The sequence below is a fragment of the Urocitellus parryii genome, chromosome 8 (genome assembly GCF_045843805.1).
Source record: "Urocitellus parryii isolate mUroPar1 chromosome 8, mUroPar1.hap1, whole genome shotgun sequence".
NCBI lineage: Eukaryota > Metazoa > Chordata > Mammalia > Rodentia > Sciuridae > Urocitellus > Urocitellus parryii.
The window spans coordinates 34,028,886-34,052,510 of NC_135538.1; the positions used below are offsets into that span (position 1 = coordinate 34,028,886).

Here is a 23,625-nt window from a genome sequence, read left to right on the forward strand (position 1 = left end):
GGAGGCCATCACTGGTACCTAGTATCTGCTCTTAGATCTGTGGATGATTCTCAGATGGGCTCATTTTATGCCTCTCGATCACATTAAGATGGTAGAATTTTTGCTCTGGACTGAAACCTTTGAAAAAGTCTTTTAAAAAAATTTTTGGTGATTCTACTGAATTTTTTATATTCCTCTAATATATGAATGTTCCCAGTAGACTGCATAGAATAATGTAAAGGCAGTCTCTCTTGAAAGAAATGAAATCCAAGAGGGCTCTGCCCATTTCACTTTGTTTCCTTCAAGTAATGTATCCATTTGCTCATCACAGCTTTATTTTGATGATCTTTGCAAGGTTACGACCAATATTACTTTTGAGCTGGGCAGACTTACAATAGGGAGAATTCTGATATATGCCTCAGTTTTTTTTTTTTTTGTGACCAAAAATGTTGCTCTACTGCCTTGATTTGAATCCTTGATAATTTATAGTGACATAAATTTCCCAGAACATCAGAGTAAGATTTAAACTCAAAGACTTGGAAGGTTATATTCACCTTCTGGAAAAATTTTAAAACTACTTCTGTATAAGCGGAAGTGGCAATATGTTATAGCATGTGTGTGAAAACTCAATCTACCTCTGTCACACCAAGCTTGCTGCTTTTCTTCTCTTATGCTAATTTGTGATAAAAGCGGCTTTTATGAATATATCTATTCTACAGCATTTGTGAGTATTCTACATATGTGTAAAATGTGACGTGCTTGGAAGGATGATGACTGGGTAGAATTTTATGTTACTCATTAATCCTCAACTGCAGGATTGTGACACAGTGGATATTAAACATGTGATTTCATTATTGAGAAAGGAAAGCATCTTTTTTAAAGGAAAAATAGAGATGAATATATAGTTACCTAGAATAAATGTTGATGGAAAATATATTTTTTCTGTCCGTAGTGGAATTAATTTTTTTTCCACTAAACTATAGATAACTTCCTTTATTTTTTTTTTTTTTTTTTTTTTTGCAGGAGTTAGGGTGGAATAGAAGTTTAAAGAAATTCAGAAGCACTTGACTTAAGTTCTTCTAATAGATAGATATTTTGACTGAGCCAGGGACTGTGGGTTGAATGTATTGTTGTTCTGACCTCGAACAATTTGCAGTGCAAGAAAGTATTTTGGTGCCAGGATGTAGAGTTTCCATCAGATCTCACAATCTTGGCTCTGTAATCATCTGACCAGCTAGTGCCTACCCTTCCTTTTCCATAGCAGCTGCTTCTATAAAAGAAGTAGTTTGGACTAGATATAGATACCTTTGTGGAACAGCCTCCACCCTATAATTTCTAGTGTCTAAATTTTCAGGCAGCTAAGGTCTTCATGATTACAGCTGTGTTCTCTGAGCCTTTGCCACATACCCAACTAGCCAAATTATTAAATAGAAGAAGGGAGAATAGCCTTTCTAGATGTTTCAAGAGCATATTTCAGGAGTACAAACAATTTTGGTGCTAGGATATTACTTAAGGAGCTCTTCCTCAACTCAAGTGAAGTATGGGGAGTTTGGGTGAAAACCCTTCACAATAATGTCTAGAACAGTGGTTCTTCATCCTTCCTGGAGGTACTGTAAGAATATGTTGAAACTAGGGGGATCCTGGCACAAAAATAAATCATTATTAACACTGTACTCCAAATTTCGGGAGTACAGTAATTTACTAATCTCACTGAAAATGTGCTGCTCCCCACCTTCTGCACTCACACCTCCAGCACTTGGGAAAGCTCTACCACTGAGTTGCATTCCTGGCCTCTTTTATTTATTTTGAGACAGAATCTTGCTAAATTGCCCAGGCTAGCTTCAAACTTCTGATCCTCCTGCCTCAGCCTCCTGAATGGCTGGAAATTTTTTCACAGAATATATAACCAATGACATAAATATGTTTTACCCAGCAAAGTAGATTCTACCAAAATTTTGCAGAAATAAAGTACTTTCTTTCCTTTTAAGTTGCTATTAATTGAAAGACAAGTAAAGCTTAATAGATTTTTGGCAAATAAGTCTTGGCACCATATCAAATAGTCTGAAGTATTTCAGGGTACTTACTAAATGACAAAAGTATTAAAATCTCTTTCTTAGAATTGAGAGAATACAGTATAATTTTTTCCCCAGAGCTATGGCTTGTTTGTTTAAACTGTTTTCAATAAACAAGTGGCCAAATGAGATATTCTTCAAAATAAATTTTAATAAGACTGTTTTCTATTTAATATGTAGTTCTCTTCCCCACTCCCTTCATTTTGATAACAATTGCTGGAAGACCTCGATGCTTAAGAGGTTTGTGTTGGCAGAGGAAATTAGAAATCGCATAAATTGCTGTGCTAGACATGATAGACATATGTCAAGACTGGCTTCTCTACAATCCTCTAGGATCCCAAGTTAAATTTAGGGAGTTGAGAACTGTTACCCTCCCATTTGTCTGAGAGGATGAAAACTTGCAAAAGGTTATGAGGTTTTTGCTTGCAGAGACGTTGAGAAGGAGGAGTTCCTCCAAACTCCAGCATACAATTGGATTATTCATGTTGTGAAATTTAAAAAACTTATCTAGTATTTCAGTTTTTTTAAAAAATTTTTTTTAGTTGTTGATGGACTTTATTTATTTTTATGTGGGGCTGAGGATTGAACCCAGTGCCTCATACATGTTAGGCGAGCGCTCTACTACTGAGCCACAAATCTCTAGTATTTCAGATTTTAACCTTGGCTGACAAGGCTGATTGTGCAAAAACAACTTTGCTTACTTTTAAAGATACTCTGTTCTATAACTTTAAAAATGCAAAGATTACTCATTCAACTGACGATAATTACTATTAAATAAGCCAAGTGCCATGCCCAATAAATTCATCTTTGAAATTATTTTTAAGGGTGGGATTTAAAAACGGAAACATCTCCATGAAGAACAAACATATTTAAAATATTCTAGAAAACTAGTGAGAGTCTGTGTCATTAAAAAGGATACTAATATATTCCAATTGTTTTATGATGCCTCATTTTGAGAAATCAGTGATTAAGGTCCAAACTCTGATTCTAACAACTTACATGACACTAAAATAGTTGTTTTGCCACCAAATGTGTGCACTTGTAGAGAACATGGATCCATGATGACATGTCAATCTAATCTCTTAGCTACAGACACAAAACTGGGTTTACTGTTGAATATTTGAGGTGTTCTATTTGTGAATAAAGTATGATTTTTTTTTTCAGAAAAAAATTTGTTCTGCATTTTTGAAGATGTTTCTAGCATTAGAAATTCCTCAAAGGTCAGTCTCAGCAATTTAGCAAGGCCCTGAACAACTTGTCTCAAATAAAAATAAGAGGTAGGGATGTGTCTTAGTAGTTTAGCACTCCTGGGTTCAACCCCTGGTACCCACCCCCCCAAAAAAAAATTCCCAAAGGGCTCATGAAAGAAATTCTTTTTGGTGGCATCTATGCAGTTTTATTAAGTATTTTGTTCAAGAAAAATAGGATAATTACTCTAGGAACTTTACTAAAACATCAGAACTTTCTTCATTTTGAAGTGGATAACCATCATTGTTTAAAAACAAAACAAAACAAAAAAAAAGAAACATGGCTTTCATTGACCTTTTTCTCCAAGTCAAAAATTTGGCTCATCTCCTTTCTTAGATATGCAGCTTCACCAAGATTTCCCCAGTCACAGTGGCTTCTCTCACATGATATCTTTTCAATCTATTTCCTGATAAGGCTTTTGTATTTGGGCACATCTAAGTATTTTATACAGTTCTGCATTTTTCAAATTGAGCCTTTATGCATCAGCAAAATTCTACCTTTCCAGAATGTTCTAGCTTATAGGATGTATTTTGTTCTTGACTTTATGCTTCTAGTTGCAAATATTTGCAACATGGGAATCCTTCAGTAGAAGGAGAAAATTAAAGGAAACTAAGGATCATCGTCTTTTCTTTTCTCAATGGTAGAAATGTATAGTTTGGGTGAGTTTTAATATAATAGGTGATTTACCATGAAGTTAGGTGAAGATGAACCTTCACGGTTCACTCTTACATAGACCCTTTGCTAAGGCCTTGTGGCTAACAAACAAATTATGTAAGCTTCCAGGTCCACAAATCTAATCTGTTTGATATTAAACATCTAAAAAGAATTTTCATAAATTAATAGGCAGAGTACTTTCATACCTTTTCTATTGGTAGAAACAATTTTACATAGCCTGCATGGGAGTGGGCACATGTATAATCCTGGCTACTTGGAGACTGAGGCAGGAGGATCCAAGTTCCAGGCCACCCTCAGCAACAGCATCGAAATAAAAGGATGTAGCTCAGTTTTAAAACACCACTGGGGTCAATCCCCAGTATCCCCTCTCAAAAAAAAAAAAAAGTATGGCATAATGATGATGTCCTTTTAGAGTGGGATACATAGTGTACTATAAGTACCTCAGTTACTTGACATTAAAAACAAGTTTCAAAGTGCCAGAAAAGAAACAAATGTGTTTGTTCCAGTCTGAATGTAACCCCCCACCCCAACCCCAGCACATGGCACGGTATATCAGTATTTCATTTGGCTGTGGACACCTTCAATTTGCTGTATGTTTCTTGTTAGTTCCTCATACCAATCTTTTCATAAGTGATACAGTGTCAGTTTCAGGATAGGTTCACCCTTAATAATTGTGTATCCTCAAATGGTTGTATAAACCCAGGTTTATCCGTCTTGGTTCTGCTACCTGGTAGCTGGGTGATCTCAAATTTCTCATTTTTAAAGTGGGCATAATTCTAATATCTATTATTAGGGCTGTTGTTGATGATTACTATGAACTATGGTTATTATGAACCCATATATTATTTTCAACTTGTAAGTTACATTCAACCTGTACATTGTGATTAGTTTACCAAATGAACAAAGATTAGGCAAAAAATATAACTTTGGTTACAAATGGACAAAATATCTTTTTCACAAATTGAATGCCTGAGCAGTGTTTTCCTGCATGGCAGAGTCTGAAGTTGTTGATTAAATGAGAGACCATGTCTTGCAAAAAACACTCAACTATTAGAAACTATTATTTATTGGTAATGAACTCTTCGTAATAATTTTTTTTTTTTCCTAAATGTTTGCCCAGAAGCCTACGTTAGACTCTGGCAATTGCTTGCACATTATTCAAGGTGTGGCTTGTAGTTTTTCCCTGGAGGAACATTTAAAGAAAATAACTTTGATAAGAATGTAGAAATTTTAAAGCTGTCCAGAGGAAGGGAAAAGCCTCATTCCTTGTTGATCCACATAGAATTAGTAACATACAATTTTCAAGGAAGTAAGTTTAGATTCTGTGTGTAGAATATTTTTCTGAAACCGTTCCTCCGCACAAAGTTGGTTAGCACTCAAGCTTTCAAGAATTATTCCTACAAAGGCCTGATAAAACATCAGGAATGGGGTTAGAACACTCCCTCTTCATTAGTCAATGCTACTTTACAAACCTAGGTTTTATCACTTACGTAAGCCTTAAGTTCTCAGTTTATGATTAATGTTTTCAAGTTCTTCCTATACCATATTATAAATTGAGTTGAACTTTACCAATTGAAAGATCCTTCTTCACATGGCTTTGTGTCCCTACCTAGGTTTTATATCATCTTAGAGATTAGAGTACACACATTCTCCTTAGTTAATTCCTTTAAAAATAAAATTCACTAGTTGAGAAATTTTAGTAATACATTGATTTCATGGTGATTTTGATTCTCTTCAAAAATAATTTATTCCTGCATCAAAATGTGAAAATCGGTTAATAACACTATTAGCACTGAATCAAAGAAACTTTTTTTAATTACTTTTGAACATTTTGTCAAATTGTCAGACTGCAGTACTATCTCGTTCTATTTTTAAGGACCTATTTGAGTACATAAATTACAACCTCCTTTTCCCTTCCCATGACAGCTACTACATACTGGTTAAAGAGAATGAATGAAATGCATTTTTTTTTTTTACCTGTCTTGATGTTGTTAATTACTTTCTAAGATGTTTCATAACAGGAAAGCATTTGGCATGAATTCAGAAGCTTGGAATATTAACATCTTCAAGGACGTGAGTTTCTCTGTGTTTGTTTAAAACTATTAAGGAAGGGAGTAAGAGTGTTCATTTTTAATAAAAGGGGCCTTTATGTAAGAAGGTTAATATGGCATAAGACATGGACCGTGACTAACTCTTGGTATGGTTTAGGGTGTGAAATAAGAACAGCCTTTCAAAAGACCATGTGGGTGGTTAAGTTTGCTTCCTTGATGACATAGGGAAATTCTGAAGACTTTTTTTTTTTTTTTTTTGAAACTAGAGTTCATATCTGAGGCCGTGTACTGGAGGGCACAATCCTGCCAGCTGTGTGCTGGCAGGCAATACTCTCAGAATGATAACAACAGAGCTTAGTGGGAAGTATGGAAAAGGGCTCCAGAGGATTTCCATGTGCTTGAAAGTTAAATTAGGATTCAAATTTTATATACTCAGCTATGGAAATCAATTCATATCACTTTTTCTGCCTCCCAGAAATTTTTTTTTAAAAGTATGGTTACTATGAACCCGTATATTATTTTCGACTTATAAGTTACATTCAACCTGTACATTGTGATTAATGTACTCAATGAACAAAGATTAGGCAAAGAGATAACTTTGACAAATGGACAAAATATCTTTATCACAAATGGAATGCCTGAGCAGTGTTTTCTGCATGGCAGAGTCTGAAGATATTGCAAAGAAGGGAGAGAAGACTGAAGAGAAATAGAGAAAGAAGGTTAAAAGGAGGTCCAAGGAACTGAAAGAAAGGGTGGGGCCAAGAGAAAGGCTGGGAAGGAAAGAGTCTACAAAACCGAGTATTGGGATTACCATTAATAATCCTAAAAGATGGGGATTTCTTTCTTTTTTCATTTCAGGGCAGGTACGTTTTTTAAAAAGAGGTAACTGGGGGGGATATTGACCATTTTTTTTCCCCACATTAGGACAGTAAAGTGATAAAATGTATTCACTCTATTCTACTTACCATCTGGCTCTCCCTGTTATTTTTTATTTTGTCTGGACTGGTAAACACTTCCTGACAGGTTAGCCGTGGTGTCTGCATGGGAGCAACTAATCTAATACTAACTTAATATAAAAGTTTAGCAGAGTTTTTAAGTCATTCCTACATTCAACATTTGCTTGAGTCCCAGTATGTGGAAAAATTGAATTAGATAGGGAATGAAGGGAAAGGAATGACAGTGTGACCTGAGGGAGTGGTGACCAGCAGATGAGATGGAAAGAGCTGTATGTGTGGGTAAGGCAGGAGAATGGCTGGTGGTCATATCAAAGGTTTAGAACTAGCTCTTTTGGCAAGAGGGAGCTGGTGAAGGTTTTTAAGCAAGAAGAGATGACACTGGGGTGGTGCTCGGATGGAATAACAAGGTGAAACAATTTAGAGGAGGTGACAAGGAGAAGGGCTAAAAGGACTGTCGTAAGATTTGAACCAATACATAATTATAGGGCCCAGTATAGCTGAGGCAATGAAGATAGGACTCTCCCTGCTGTCCCCTTTCTAGGAGGTGGAGACAGAAAGATTGAGCAACCATCTGTGAAGAGAGGGAGGGAGAAATAATCTCCTTTTAAAGGAAGACTTTTGTAATGAGTTCACTACAGATGTAACAAAGTTTTTTTAAAATATATATATATATATATATATAGATATTTTTTAATGTATGGGTAAATCATTTCTCATAATTTAAAATAAAGTATAAACAGTGTTTGGAATAATGAAAGACTGTTCATGAAGAATTTTAGATAGGCAGACCAATAAATCATAAAGATCAATAAATTCCAGATTACTTAGAAAAATTGAAGAGAGTAGTGTTTTTTTTTTTTTTTTTTTTTGGAGGGGGGAGAAAGAACACAGATGTCTCTTGTATTTTTCATTTGAGTTTGTTTCTTCAACTAAGCAGCATTTTGATGAAAAAGAATGGAATTAGGCTAGGATTCTGTTCAACTCCAGCTTCTGGCATTTAATAACTGAGCTATTTTAGTCAAGGCATCCCACCTGTTCCTTAGCCTTACTTATTACTATTACTGTTACCTATTTTTTTTTTTTTTTGGTGTGTGTGTACCTGCATGCATGCACCTGCTGAATAAATGGTGGCTACTTTTATTCTTTGCAATAACTTATCAGAGCACAGGTTGATGTCTTTTTGGTACTGAAAGTGTTCGGATAATAAAGCAAGAGGTATACTTGACATGGGCTCTGATAAAAGGAGATGACATTCCAGGGCACACAGTCATGTTTTATGAGGGCATTTACAACCAGACGTAACAAGCAGAGCCCTTCTTGTGGGCGGTGTGGCACAGTGTGGCCATAGGTTTGTTGGGTTTTGCTGTGGCTAAGGTTAACGCAGTGCATGAAGGGGTTAAGAAACGCCCTTACTCACATTACATGAAGTAGCAGAAATTATCAGATGGAAACAGGAATTGGGAAGGCGGGGGAAAGAAGGCAGTAAGTCATTTTTTCCGAACCAACGGGGCTTGTACTTACATTGACGAGTTGAGTCTACAATCTGGCAGTTTAATCGGATCAGAATCATTGGGGATTTGGGGCACCCTGTCAGCCTGGGCTGGGGAGGGGCGCTTACTAAAGCGGCTGGGCCTGGAGTGGCCTGGTGGTTCCACAGCGCTGAGTCCCGGCTTCTCATTGGAGATCCAGGAAGCTCTTCAGAGGGGAGGCCCCGCCCCTCCCGTGTGAATCGCCTGCCCCACGGGGAGGAGCTGGCCGATGCTAATAAGCAAGTTGCCAGGCAAGACAGGAACTTCATTCTCCTCTGGGTCAGGATCACAGAAATTATGCCCCTTCTCTCACCATGAGCTGGCTCTCCAGTTCCCAGGGAGTTGTGCTAACTGCCTACCACCCCAGCGGCAAGGACCAGGCTGTGGGGGAGAGCCCCACACGGGGAGGTGAGGAGGCCACCTCGAGGTAAGCCCTGGTGCTTAAAAGCCAGAAAACAAAAGGAAAACCCCTTCCCTGCTCCAGGAAAAAAGTGACAGGGAAGCTGGTGTGGGGAGAAGGGAGTTACCTGTGCAAGTGGAACCTGACCTCACGCAGCAGTAGAAGTATTTGGCATGGTTTTTATGTACTTTTCATCTCCAGTCCAGGTCTGAAATGGCCCATCTGCTTACTGGTGAAGGAGAAGCAGAAGGAAATGGGGATATGGCTGTATGGCCATCAGATTAGTTGCCAAGCAGGTGCATTTGCAAATGCTGAAAGATCAAATGACTATATTTGAAACTTCCTATGAGATGGAATTCTTGAATGGGCTGGAGACATAGCCACTGGAACTGTTAGCTGGGAAAGTCTGCCAAAAAGCAGGAAGGCTGTTCACTGTACAAGCTGTTGTTGTTACAGTGTGTTATTTTTCCCCTCTCTCCTCACTGAAAGCAAACCTCTTAGGCAAAATGCCCAAGATACTGGCCTGTGTCAATGTTTCACATTCTTTCCTGTATGTGGATCTCCCTACCCCCAATCCCCACCCCATTTTTTTTTCCCCAAAAAAGAGTTTATATCAGGAGATAGTGCTCTGCCTCTGGAGTGAAATGTGGTTAATGTTAAATCACTTTATAGGCAGAAAGGGCAAATGTTCTATAGACCACTGAGGCGCGAAGGGTACCTTCCTCCCTATCTGTGTACTTTGTTCTGTTTTTCAAGGAATTTTTGTCCCCTTTCTCCCCTTAATGACCTTCTTACTTGCTGAACATTTTTACCTCCTTAGATATAAATGGCAAATATTAGCCTGGAAGATTGCAGAAAGCAAATGCTAACCTACTAGCCTAGAGTGCTTAATTAGTTAACAGAAAGTGCATTTCCTCCTTGATACTTATTGTGATGATAAAACCTCCTTTGTTCTTAAGTGACTTATGCTGCCTTATGTGCCTTAAGTTGAAATAATGCCTTCTTTCATTTGTTTTAAAATCCTCAAATGTGGGGGAGGTGAGAATCAAAGGAATGGCTGTAATACTCTGGGTTGGACCTAGGCTGACTAAAACTTTTTTCTCACATGGCACCCGCAGCCAAAGATATAAGGGAATTGATGCTTGTGCTATAGCTGTTACCATTTTCTTTTCTGTCCTTTTAAGTATTCTTTCTTTCTTTCTGAAATCATTAGCTGTTCATCCAGTTTTCACATTGAATATGTATATACATGTATGTGTATTATATATGGATATACATGTGTATATGTAGTAATCATTCAGCAGTAAGCAGCCTGCCACATCAATCCCATGTCAACCATAATTTGGCTTCCACATTGCAGTCAAAATTGTCAGAATTGTGCAAGCTCAGCGCGTTCTTTAGTGACTTCATACTGGAGTGGCCTGAGGATCTGAGCTGAATCTTAGATCTGGATTGTGAGAGTAAATAGAACCATAGGAACTTTATGTTCAAACCTCTCATTTGAGGACTCAAATCCAGGGATTCCTTAAGTAGTTGCAAGGCTTCTAGTTCTAGGATCTGCCTGGGGCTGTTGCTCTGGTTCCCAAGACACTTTTTGCTGTGTCTGCAGTTTTGCAGCTTGTTGTGGGTGGCCTGTACTCCAATGGGATGAGCAAACAGAGGCAGGGATCATTCTCAACTATTGCTGAGACAGAACCCAGAGGCACTGAGGCAGCAGGGTGGGCAGCTTGTCTCTGCAGTGAATGCTTGGAGCTAGGCTGCAGTTCCGGGTCTGCTCTCAAGGGTCTTGCCTGCTGATACCATATTACTTGCCCATAGTGCACCCCAGCCCTTACACCCAGTGAATTGGGATCCTAGGCACACAGTTAATTTATGTTGGTTGGAGAACACGGCAACCTGGTTTGAGGTCTGGGAGGAAAGGCAGGGAGGAGGGGAAAATCCTTATTAGCTTTTACCCTTAAGCATGGAATAATTTCCCAGATGAGTAAAATGTAATTTTGAGATGCACCCTATGTAACCTCAAAGAGTTAAGGTACTGGAATTGGCATGGGTGGTGGAGATGCATAGAAGGAGGAGGGATTTGAGTGTGAAACAGGATCACTAGTGATGATCTAAGCATATGATGATTTTGGGGGGCGCATAACAAACTTTGGTTATGTCTGGTCAACTGCTCCAAAGTGCAAGATTAATGGTTGATACCTGTTTTGTAGAATTCTGCAAGAAGTAAAATCAAAACAAAACTCTTAAAAAGAGACTGAATTAGTTTCTGCCTTTCCTCCTACCTGTATGTTGCTAGAGGTACCTAAAATTCTGACTTCATTTGTCACAAGGTTTTCTTCTTCTTTTTTAAAAAATGTGTACTTTAATGAACTGTTTAATCAAGAAATCTAAGAAGCTTTTATGTATATGATTTAGCATATTTATTTTAAAAGTTTGATTTTTTTAAGCTTTGTCTAAACAAATATTTTTATTCTGGTCTTTATGAAACTGGGATAGTAGGGAATTAATATTTTTTTAAAAAAAAATTCAATATTTTTTAGTTTTCGGTGGACACAATATCTTTATTTTTATGTGGTGCAGAGGATCGAACCCAGCGTCCCACGCATGCCAGGCGAGCGCATTACCGCTTGAGCCACATCCCTAGCCCGGGGATTAATGATTTTTTAAAGTAATTTGTTAGTCTAAAATTCCCTCCACTCCATTATCCCTCTTTATCAGAACACATTCACTGGATGCCAAATTAAGGAATTTTCCCCACTCCTGGTTGGGGCCTTACAAATAATTGTAGAATCCTGTGTTGTTGTGGTGGTGTTTTTTTTTTTTTTTTCCTTAATGTTTCTGGATTTGGAGAAATATATCAACATTAGCTCTTCTAGTTGCCTTGTACACAGTCAAATGTTTCCAAAGGAAACCACTTTTTATGAGTAGCTATATTTATAAGACTTATTTGTTTTTCAAGCAGGAGTCTTCAGATGTTTCAGAAGTTTACATATTTTGTCTATTTACACTATTACTTCAACTTTACCATCATTTTAAGAGAACTATTCTGATATCATTTTTATTAATATTTTTAATGTTAATGTCAAGTGAATCTTTATTTTATAGAACCATTTAACTCTCTACCTAAATAGGATGAAGAATGAGATGTTTCTATGTCTTTTTTTGTTTTTTAAACAAAATGTCTTCTATTGTTCAGAGTCTTATTGACCCATTTGCTAGTGGTATTGAGTAGGTAGAACCAAGAGGTGCCCTGTGGTGACTCTAATCCTGAAATCCTAAACTGTAAAACTAACCTGCCTTGTTTACATTTACATCCTGACCTTCTCACTTATTAGCATGATCTTGGAAGAGTTACTTAATTTTCTACCTCTAAATCGAACTTCATAATTGTACTTGTGTTTAAGTGGGATGGTCCATATAAAGTCCATGTTCTCGTGTCCAATACATAACTGGCTGCTGTTTTTTTGACACTAGATAAAGGAAAGAAATGATTGGGTTTTATAGCATATAGAATGTCCTTCTTTGTTTCAGAAGAATTTATATCAATATTAAGAAGCATGGGCATGAGCTAAACTTACCTGAGAAAGACATATTTTAAAATGAACCATAATGTAAAAGTTTAGGCCTTTGAAGGGTAACATTCCTCTGGGCTTTCCTTTCTTTTGAACCATAGAAACTTTTGTGATTGGCACGAGGAATAGTTCCTATTGAAGGTCTGCCTCTGGGAACTGATGGGCACCAAGGTCTGCAAACATTGACTTATGGCAAGATGGAATGTGGGTGGAGCCTTTTTTAGTAGTTGGTCTCCCTCCTCCTCTCCATGCCAAAGTAAGAGGGCTGTCATTTTCATATGCTTATCTGAGTTCTGGACTTAGTTTCTAAGTCTCGCCATTCCTTGGTTCTGAAAGCACAACCAGTCACTCACTTGGTCATTCCATGTAGAACCCCAAGTTCTTGCTCAGTGTCGGCAATTGTCTGGGATTATAGAGGGGAACATAATGAATACCTGCGTGGCTCCTGGAGTAGAAAATCAAAACTATGTAGAGCAAGTACCCAGAAGAGCAAAGAGCCCTACGTGGCTGGGGGTTGGGGAGAAGAAAACCAGGGGAGAGCTGACCCCTGATGGCCTTTTGTGGAGCTTTTAAGGCCTTTGGTTTATGGTTAAAGTAAGATCAGAAGACATTGAGGGGAAGGGTTTTGAGGAAAGAACAGAGATTTCACTTTTAAAGGTTTCTCTGGTATAATGTTGAGCATAGAGTATAGAAATAGGAACAGCCCCCAGGAGGTGAAGGCTGTGTGGGGTAGCTTGGGCCAAGGTCTAGGTCACAGTGGCATTGTGGGGAGTGAGCAGGAGGGTCTTTTGAAGATACTCTGTAGGATTTCCTGATGGATGTGATGCATGACCAAGTGGGAATAAAGATGGTTCCAGGGCTTTTGGCCTAAGAAACTTGGAGACCAGGGTTTTAGTCAGCTTTTTCACTGCTGTGCCCAAAAAGACCTGACAAGAACTATTATAGGAGGAAAAGTTTATTTTGGAGCTCTTGGTTTCAGAGGTCTTAGTCCATATAGCACAGACTCCATTCCTTGGGTCCTGAAGTGAGGCAGGACATCATGGCAGAAGTGTGTGGTTGAGAAAGGCAGTTGGGAACATGGCACCAAGAAGCAGGAGCAGAGAGAAAGACTCCACTCACCTTGGACAAAATATATACCCCCAAAGGTACACTGCCCACCTCCTTCAGCCACACCCTACCTTCCTAGAGTCACTACCCAGTTCATCCCTATCAGGGGATTAATTCATTGATTAGATTAATGTGCTCTTAACCCAACCAATTCACCTCTGAACCTTCTTGCATTGCCTCATACATGCTCTTTTGTGGGACACCTAATATCTAAACCATAACAGAGTTGTTAGAAGTTTAGTAAAGATTTCTTGGATTGTATTAGGGGTGTGGGCTGGGTAAGATGTGAAGCTCAGTTTGGGACATCCAAGTTGGAAACATCTTTTGGAGAAAAACATTAAGAGAAGGACATGACCCTCTGTCTTGATGAGGTTGGCACCTTTATGTGTATAGCACCTTAAAACCTGTGGACTACACCCTTGATGGAGTTCTTGCCTTCTGAATTTGTATTTTCTGAAACTGTTACTATTTTGGTGAAAGAAGGGGCATTTTTAAGAGGTTTTTATACTTCACTTAATTAAGGCGTATTTCCTCATTTTTATAGGGTTAATGATGAAATGCATTTTTTTTTTTTTTTAGCCTGTCCATACGGATGACTGTTTTCTAGACTAACCAAGTTCTCAAATTCACGGCATAAAGATGCTTCTTAAGGACTTATTTTCTTCACTGTATAGTTCAGAAGCCACATGCATAAGTTCCTCCTGAATTGTTAGGTGTGACTTTCATTATTTTGGAGCAGCCTCCACCTTTTCTCTGGGGGATTATGATACTTCCCTTTTAATCATCCCCCTCTGGAGGTCTGTGATTTTTGTGGGCCTGTTTAAAGTTATCTTCATGGAGCCTATTAGATTTATGCCTCTCAAATGCAAGGACTTAGAAATCACACTCCACACCTCCACCCTGAGAAGAACCTGCTGAAAGTTGGCCTCTATTTCCATGCGCACTTACTCCTTAAACTTTACTACCTCACTCTGCACCTTATCTCTTCTGAGACGGACTTGCTATCATTTAAAGGTTGGTCATTGTTCTTTTTGGGTGTTAGTTTTATTAGAATTTCTTGTACTTCCAAGAGTGGTGAAGCAGAATGGACTTAGAGAATCAATGAACTTAATGTGGTGCAGGAGATTGCTGCTGACTGCCACATGTCAGGCTTACGTCATTGTTAATAGTTGGGATGGACCCGCAGAACATATGAACATATGATATATAGCCTAATTATAATATATTAATATATATATATATAATATATATATATATAATATATATATATATAATATATATATAATTTTAATTCCCTGCTGGAAACCTCAATCTCATACATTGGAGGAAAAACCCGGGACCCCAGAGGCCAAGGCGGAGGTGGAAGTTCCCTGTGCTCCTTGTTCATGAGCATGAGGTGTCTTTCCCTTCTGCCTCTCGCACCTCCTTGGATTGGGTTCTACTCAGGAGTCCTGCAGAGACTCCCTCCTAGCCATCCTTGTGGATGAACTGCAAAAATTCAGGGCCCTCAGACTAACCAGGTCACAGAAGTCCTTACTAGGAGCAAGAGGAGGAATGGGAGTGTTTAAGAGTTCTCATGGTTTTGGGGAGGGGTCACTAGCATCATAATCACTGGTTTGGGGGGAAAGAAGGTGTGATGACAACCCTCACCAAGCTCTTTTCTAGTTTAGTGTTCTGCTCCAAACTTTACATTTCATACAAATACTTTGCAATGGAAGGGCTTGTTAAAAGTTTTATTCAGTTAAGATACTTGGTGGGTTTTTTCTTTTGACAAACTGAGATAGAGAATAAGAAGCCTAATAATTTGAGGAGAGTAGGGATGAGCCAAGGTCAGGGGGCTCAGATGATGATATCTGGATTCTTCTGAAAACGCATTTCTTTTGATTTCTGTGCTTATTACTGGGCTGGCAAAATTGGCTTTTTTTTTTTTTTTTTTTGCAAGAAGTAAACAGAAGCCATGGAAACCTATGTGGCCAGTCAGCACTTGTAGAGTGTTTTTCATGCTAAGTCTACCAAGTATCAGAATTTCTGTGATGAAGGAGAGGGTAAAATCTTAATAATTTTGCACTGGCAAATGTAGTTCCTTTTTGGCTGCAAAGAACACTTGCATTTCTTTGGCGGAAGTGGGACTTATCATGGGGATCTGGCTCAGAAGGAAAGGAGGCATCTCTCCTCTGCCCTCAGGGACTGATCATGTGGTGTCCCTTGTGGCAAGCCTGCTTTCCCTCTTTGAGACTCTTGGTTTTCTACAGAACCACTGGCTTTATAATATTGTTTCAGCCGGAGCCCACACTTTTCCTGGGTGTCCCTCTATCATCTTTTAACTTGGCTATCTGACACATTTCTTTATTTCACATTTTGAAAAGGGGATCAGGTTTGTCCATCTAATCTTTTGGAACAGGCCATAGTAGATCCCCAGGCACTGTACAATTTGGCCATTTTTGGTCTTTTTAGAGAAGCAGGATCTATCTATGGCAGATTCCCTGCAGGAAGGATGTGGTATCTTTGCTAAGGACGCAGTACTTTCATCTGTTTCCTCATGTATGAAGTCGGCATGATAATGCTCTTGTTTGCTTCTCTAGGTTCATTATAAAAATAAAAAAAAATACATACAGACGAGGACCATTATTAATGAACCCTTTTCAGTGCAGTATCTTAAATCTTCTCCAGGCATTTTACTTAACCTGAGTCACAGTTGTCATACTGAACTTTCTTGTTTAACTTGCATTTTCTTTTTCACTATAGATACTCGGATATAAGTTCATGGTAGGGTGTGGATCTTGCCTGTGGGTTTTTTTTTTTTTTCCCTTGAGGAGGAATGTGTAGCTTTACACCTGTCTTAGTCAAGTACTTGTTCCATTCAAGTTAAAAATTTGAATGAATGTGTGTAAAAGGGAGTTGGTGGCAGAATGCCTGGATTGGAGTTCTGCTTCTGTCATTTAATAGCTGTGTGACCTTGGGCAGTGTTATTTAGAGTCTCAGGTCCCTTTTTTTTTTTTTTTTTTTAATTCTGTGTCCTGGGGACAAGACTAAAGAGTTATAATGAGGATTGAGTGAGTTAACAAATGTAACTTACCAGAAAGACTACTTGACAGAAAGTATATTTTCTCTGATGAAGGATAGTCAAAGGCTATAACCTGTTGATGCATTAATTTGGAAGTAGTGTTGAAAACTATTTTTAAGATGCAAGTGCTTTGGAAAATGAATACTTCCTCTAATACATATGGGGTATGACTTCTTTATTTTAAAAATAATTGTAGAATTAATTTCACATTTCAGCTTACTTATTTTTATTTTTTAATATTTATTTTTTTGTTGTAGTTGAACACAATACCTCTGTTTTATATATTTGTTTTTATGTGATGTTGAGGATAGAACCCAGGGCCTCGCACATGCTAGGCGAGTGCTCTACTGCTGAGCTACAAGCCCAGCTCCTTTTTATTTATTTTAATAAATATAAATAATGCTCCCCAAAAAAGCATCTTAGAAAGGACTTAAAAGTATTCAACTTTTGGTAGGCCTCAGTGACTGTTTGGAATAGCTTTTTAATTTTTGGGTACATGTAAATTTATAAATAATGTTACTTTTTGGTAAATTAGAAAAATCATCTGGTGTAGAGCAAGGAAAAGTTATTTGCTCTTGTTCCTCAAAGAGCAAATTTCCCTCAAATTATCTGAGAACTTGCAGGTAAAAGTGACAGTAAATCACTATAGCTGAAGTGTTTGAGAAAAGAATAATCTTATAGGTTTTTGCCCTTAAAATATATTTCTCTACCTTTTGAATAAATTGATTTCATAACTGAGAAGGGACATTTCATGAGGTGAAGCTAAGATGGAAAATGGAAAAATATACTTTAGTATTTCTAGATTAAAATTCTTTTGAATTAATTTTGTTCATCGTGTAGATCTGGGGGTCGGATTCCCCCTAACCAATTTCTCTTGAGCTTGTGCCAAATCCTGTTTCCCATTTAGTTTGCTATTAATTCTCTTCATCTATATCATCCACAATACCTTTACTTCAAATGTCTACTATGCACTGGGCTAAAGGTTCAAGTGCCTGTAAACCTGGTTACTCTTGCTCACAAATGACACTTAAGAGCAGGCGACTTTGCTTCCACCTCCAAGCGTCTGGGGATCTTTTGGTGGAAGTAGAAGTAACTAGGGGAAGGGAGAGTTGGAGGGTGTGTGGAAATGTTTGCCACTTTCAAATGAAAGATCCATTTTCCATAGGGTAAACGATAAGCATAAATGATATTTAAAATGTATGGAGGTGTAAATTCTCTAATTCTGCAACATTTTGTTGCTGCCCAGGATAGTTGGGAAGTGCAAAGTGAAAGTTGTTTATTTTTTACAGTCTCCAGTTTTGTCTTACAGAAGTGTACAATGTTCTTCCCAAGGTACGCGGCAGCTTTTTGTACCCCACTAAATAATGTCTTTTCACAATTCCTCAACACATGCCTGTCTTCCACTAAGGATTATGTACTTGTCTACATTTGTCATTCCTTTGGAAGATTAAGGAAGGTAGAAGTTGATATGGTATTGTGACCTCAGTTAAAATAAGATTAGAACTGATACAGTGTAATTAATTTAGTAAAGTGAGACATGCTTTAATACCATTCTGCTATAAAACTAGAACTGTGTAGAAAAGTCTTGGGATTCACACTAACAAGAAATTGGCATGGCTTGGTGTTAAGATTTGGTGTACCTTTGAATGCTAATGACTCAGATACCACCTATATTTTGGGAAAAATGGATGTTATTATATATTATTGATGAGCAGCATAAGGTTAAAATTCTGTCATGGAAAAAGACTTGGATAACTCAAACGCTTTCAGGATATGTAAACATGAAGAATTTAAATTTTAAATTATTAGAAAAAATTTAATATGTGTTTTAACTAAACAGCTTGGAAGGTCCTTGTCGGTACAAACAAATAATAAGCCTAAAAATTGTGTATATATGCATACATATATTTACATATCTATATATGTATTTTATATAGGTATATAAAATAAATGAATTCCTGCTCTGAGAGAGCTTACAGTAAAATTGAAATGGATTCTAAAACAGCCTTTTCAGTATCAGGTTTAGGAAGCCTTGGTGCACAGTTTTCTCTTTTAAGCTATAAAGCTTAAAAAGAATTTGTTGAATAATTGAGAATGGGTTTGGCTAAGAAAAGATAAGTTGGCTACTGGAAGTTGAAAGGAACTTAGGCTATTTATAGGTGGTCTAGAAACTTGTAACTTGATTAACGTATTCTATAATTAATGTTTTTACTAGAGTTACTAAGTGTGTGCCTGTTCATTTCTCTTGGTACAAATAATACAGTCAAAGCTATGGTTTGTCATGTGATACATTTTATTTGGATGAAGGTAGAAGTATGTCTTTTAAAAAAAAAAAAGTGAATTTTTTCTTGAAAATGGAAATATATACTTTAGTATTTCTAGATTAAAATTCTTGAATTATAGCATTCTAAATTATTGTGTCTGATATTAGTCATAGTGTCATCACATTGGACATGATTAGGTAATTATATAAATGTATTAATCCCTTGTAATCCCTTGCTGTTTTGTGTTTTTTTTTTTTTTGTGTGTGTGTGTGTGTGTGTGTGTGCTGTTTTAGAAACAGTTTGGCTACCTAAGAATCAATAGAGGCCTGAAAGATAATATATTAAATTTTTGAAGTGGATTACTCGAAAGTACAGGCCTCAGGAAAAAAAAAATTAGGTAGAAAATATTAATTAGAATTTTAAAAATAATAAGTAAACAAAAATACAAAAACCTGTCTATAAGTTGGATATGACCCAGTAGTCTGTGACCTGTATCCTGGAGGACCAGATGTAGGTTTCGATTATCCACTGATGTGAAACATATCTCCCTAAAACTTAGGAGTTGAAGATAACAGTTTTCTGTCATGATTCTGGAGGGCCACAATCGAGTTCCTTCTTGAGACCCTCATTCAGATGGGCTGAGATGGGGACATCAGAGACTTCTACATGTACACATTTGGCATCTAAGCTAGTTGAGCATCTTTTCTTCCTTGTGCAGCTTCTCCACTCATGGCAGTTTCAGGGTAGCCAGACTTCTTGCAGTCTTGCTGACTGACCCTAAAATGAGCATTGGGAGAATTGTGTGGGTAGAACCTTCTGCCAGACTTCTTAGGACCCAGCTTCAGAAGTTATCAGAGGCACTTGGGTGTATTCTGTTGGCTAACCCATCGTAGGCCAACTCAGATTCAAGATCATGGAGGAATATAATTCTCTTCAGTGGGAGAATGGCCTGCACATAGTGGGAAGATAAGAAGTTGGTGGCAACCATCCTTGGTGACGGACTACTTGTCATCCTTGTCTCTCTGCGTCTGTCCCTGCCTGCCTCTCTTGGTCTTATTACCAACTGTTCTTATACAGAACGCTCTGTCTCATGGGGCTTGACTTTAAAATTCTCTATCAGTACATACACATCCTGTATGCATTTATCCTTCTGATTTGCTGAGTTTGGTAACTTTATATTGGGGAATGTTTCTATTCATCAAGAACATGAATGCCTTAAGGAACTGGCACTAATTTCTTTCTCCTAAGCACTGGATGGATTCTGTGCCCGATTTATAATAGGACTCGACTATGTTTGTGATTTGGTTGATATTCGATACTTTGGAAGGATTTTGCTTTTTCATTGTTTGCAGGGCAGTTTATACTATGCAGCCTTCTTTTCTTTCTACAAAAAAAGATGCCTAACTCTCCAAAATGTTTCTCTACTCCCCCTGCCCCCCAATCTAAATTTAAAAATTGACTTTAGGCATAAGTACCAATTTGAATTGGGAGAAAAATAGAGTACTGGGAAATGAAGTATTCCTTTTAAAGAATGTGACAGGGTCTAGCATATAGAAAGTTCTTGTAAAATGTTGGCTAACTATTCTTCATGGGATAATAAATTAAGCAGTTCCCTCCGTTGCTGGCATCCTAGTTGCTAAAGGCTGTTGTTTGTTTACATCCAGTGATATTTACTCCAGGGGTCTATTGGACACAAATGTAGTATTTTGGAGTACATATTATTTTTCAGATCACATGTTGCATTTGGGAAATATCCCAGAGGAAATATAAAAGTTACCTGCCAATATTTGAGTTACTTGATGTTTCTACCCTGGTACAATAGATTTATGAATCATTTACTGTTACCACTGAGCCTTACATACCTAAATAGCATCACTGTAGGATTTCATTTCTTATTTAGAAAGTTTTGCTTTACTGTGTCTATTACTGAACTCTATTTGCTTCTTGAAATATGTTTACCAAAGAAAGGAAAGACATCACTGACGAGGTAACCCCATACAACTCTGGGGGAATGGGAAGGAGTTTCTCTCAAAAATTAGGGAATATTTTGTATATAGTATAATACATATACTTAAGATGTTTATGTTTCTTTAAAAATACTTTATCACTAGGTATAGCCACCCATGCCTGTAATTCCCTATTCTCAGGGGGCTGAGTCAGGAGAATTGCAAATTTGAGGCCAGCCTCTGCAATTTAGTGATACCCTTTCTAATAATAATAATAATAATAATAATATTAATAAAGATCAATAGGTAGTAGAGTGCCTCCAGGTTCAATTCCTTAGAACACATATATTACCCCCATTCCACTTCCCTCCCCACATAGGAAAACCCAATAACAACAAAGAAAAAAATTGAATCTTCAGCTTTGGACTGCCATTGTTATTGTGAGAAGTTAATGCATAAATTTAAATTACTTGTCCATGGAAATGGCAATACCACTTTGTCAGATCATGTAATTCCTAGATGTTTCTGTCATTTAGAGAAATAAGTTGTCACAAATTTTCCTGTCCTCTATTCTATAGGTTGGAAATCAAGTCATCCCCATTTTACAGGCAAAGGAAATGAATCTCTTTTTGAATTTAGTTTGAAGCCTGAAACTTGATGGTAAAGTCTAGGCTTGGGACTCTTACAAAGTCCATTCTAATAGCTATTTGCACATCTCAGGACAGATTAATACTTTGTTAATCTGCTTAAAGCAAAATTTCTTCCATGAATTAGTGTTGGGTTCTTATTTCACAAATAGTGTGTGGAACACTGTTAATAAGTATTCCATTTTAAAAAGGGTTTCATGGTCAAATATTTAGGTGTAAACAATCCTGCATGGCATATACTATCCTAGTAAGTATTGTAAATCACTAAAAGATAGAGGCCAACATTGTACAAAGCAAAATTTATTTCAGATTTATTTGACTTGGGATCCTTAGTTTTGCAAAACTCTTGTAACCAATGATCAGTAGAACACAATATGGGGGTAAAACAAATATTGGGGGACATTGTATCGTAGAGACGGGCTAAAACAAATTCCCAAATACTGATGTCTCTTTATATGTAGAAAAATGTCTTCTTAATTCCAAAATTTACAATTGTTAGCATTTTGGGCTCTTTGATAATAGTAGCAACAGTAGCTTTTAAAACCTCCTGTCTTCTGATAGTCACCACACATTTACAGCCTGCAGAGTTTCCTTTTGTGTTTTGTACCTTGTTTCCACAGTATGAATGTTTTCTGTATCTTCATACCCAAATTTCACATAACTCTTTCAATAAAGCATTTTTCTCGTAATTTTTTTTTTTGGGGGGGTACCAGGGATTGTACCTAGGGATGCTTAACCACTGAGTCACATTCCTAGCCTTTTTTATTTTTTATTTTGAAACATTCTTGCTAAGTTGCTGAGGTTGGCTTTGAACTTGTCATCCTCCTGCCTTGGCCTCCCAAACTGTTGGGATTAGAGGCGTGCACCAGTGTGCCTGGCTCCTCCTATTTTTTAATAGGGAAAATTTGCATAAACCCCCCCAACTCAATATGAGAGAGATAAAGAGGTAAAGTCTTGAGGTCATCCTGCAAGTAAGTGGCAGGACTGAAATTTGAACATGGGCATTTGCTGTCTGGGTCTTCACCACCTGCTATTCACAGAAATAATTTTGTTACTAATTTTTGTAAACTCAGTGTGGTTTTGGGAAGTGTATGCAGAGCAAGTTAAAGTACAACAAAATGTTGGCATGTCTGGTAGTTTGTATTCATTTTTATAGTAAAAGCTCTGTTCCCTGTAGTATTTAGAGAAGATTATGCCAATCTGGCTTCTGGGCATTTACTGGTACTAAAATAGACACTTTGAGAGATCAACTTAACTCCTTTCAGGTGCCAAGATACTATTTACTGTTAGTGAAATAGTAGTTTTACAAAATCCTGCCATTTAGTACATAAGTTTATGTAGCCTTAAGGTGTCCCCTGGCATGTTGTGGTCACTTATATTGTAGAGAAAGGGTAAAACAAATATTGGGGGACATTGTATCGTAGAGGCAGGGTAAAACAAATATTTATGGAGCACTCTTTGAGTTCCAAGTACTTTAAAGGGGAATTTGTTTAATCCTCATAAGACTAGAGCTATTATCCTCGTCTTAAGGAAGCTAACCCTCTGGTACGTGGAGCTACTGGTCCCAGGTCACACAGCTTGTGCATAGATCAATTCTGTCTTGAGTACTTGTCAGTTTATGTACTGAGAGGATGCAAGTGTTTTTTTTTTTTTGTATCTAAATGACAATGGGACCTCAGTTCACAGAAAGGATATCTATAGCAGGCAAACCTGGGTCTTCAGTCTGGGTGTGTGATGGCTGTGGTGGGAGCCACAGGAGCAGATGAGGAAGTTGGGGTTCCTGTTCATACAGCAGAGGAGTCAGCCCTGGGCTAGGGCCTCTGTCTTCACTAGTGAACATTTGTGATCTGGAAATTCTCTTCAAAAGCATTGGAATACATCTCCTGGAACCAGGGTGACACAGTAACAAGATAAGCCTTTCAAATAGCAATGCCACCTCCACCCTCCTCGGTGCCATTAATGGTTGTGTTTTTTTCTTTAAAGGCTGACGAATCAGATATTTCTTAGTGTGAAATAGAACAATAAGATGGCTGGGTCTGGGTTAACTTCTGGCCTTCCCCAGCACCGTCTAGGTGGTCTCACTACTCTTTCCCTTGTGTTGTAAGTTGCCTCTGA

General features: G+C 37.7%; 1 protein-coding gene across 2 annotated transcripts in view; it reads left to right on the forward strand.

The window, feature by feature from the left end:
• Window positions 1-23,625, forward strand: part of Arhgap18 (Rho GTPase activating protein 18) — a 170,410-nt gene that overhangs the window by 41,799 nt on the left and 104,986 nt on the right. Inside the window, exon 1 of one of the 2 annotated variants that reach the window (XM_026380830.2) lies at window positions 8,756-8,937. The exons of the other annotated variant lie outside the window; for it this stretch is intronic. Within the exon in view, the coding sequence (XP_026236615.1) occupies window positions 8,825-8,937 (113 nt within the window). The 5' untranslated portion in view covers window positions 8,756-8,824. Of the gene's footprint in view, window positions 1-8,755; window positions 8,938-23,625 lie in introns of those variants that run through there. 2 annotated transcript variants of the gene reach the window in all.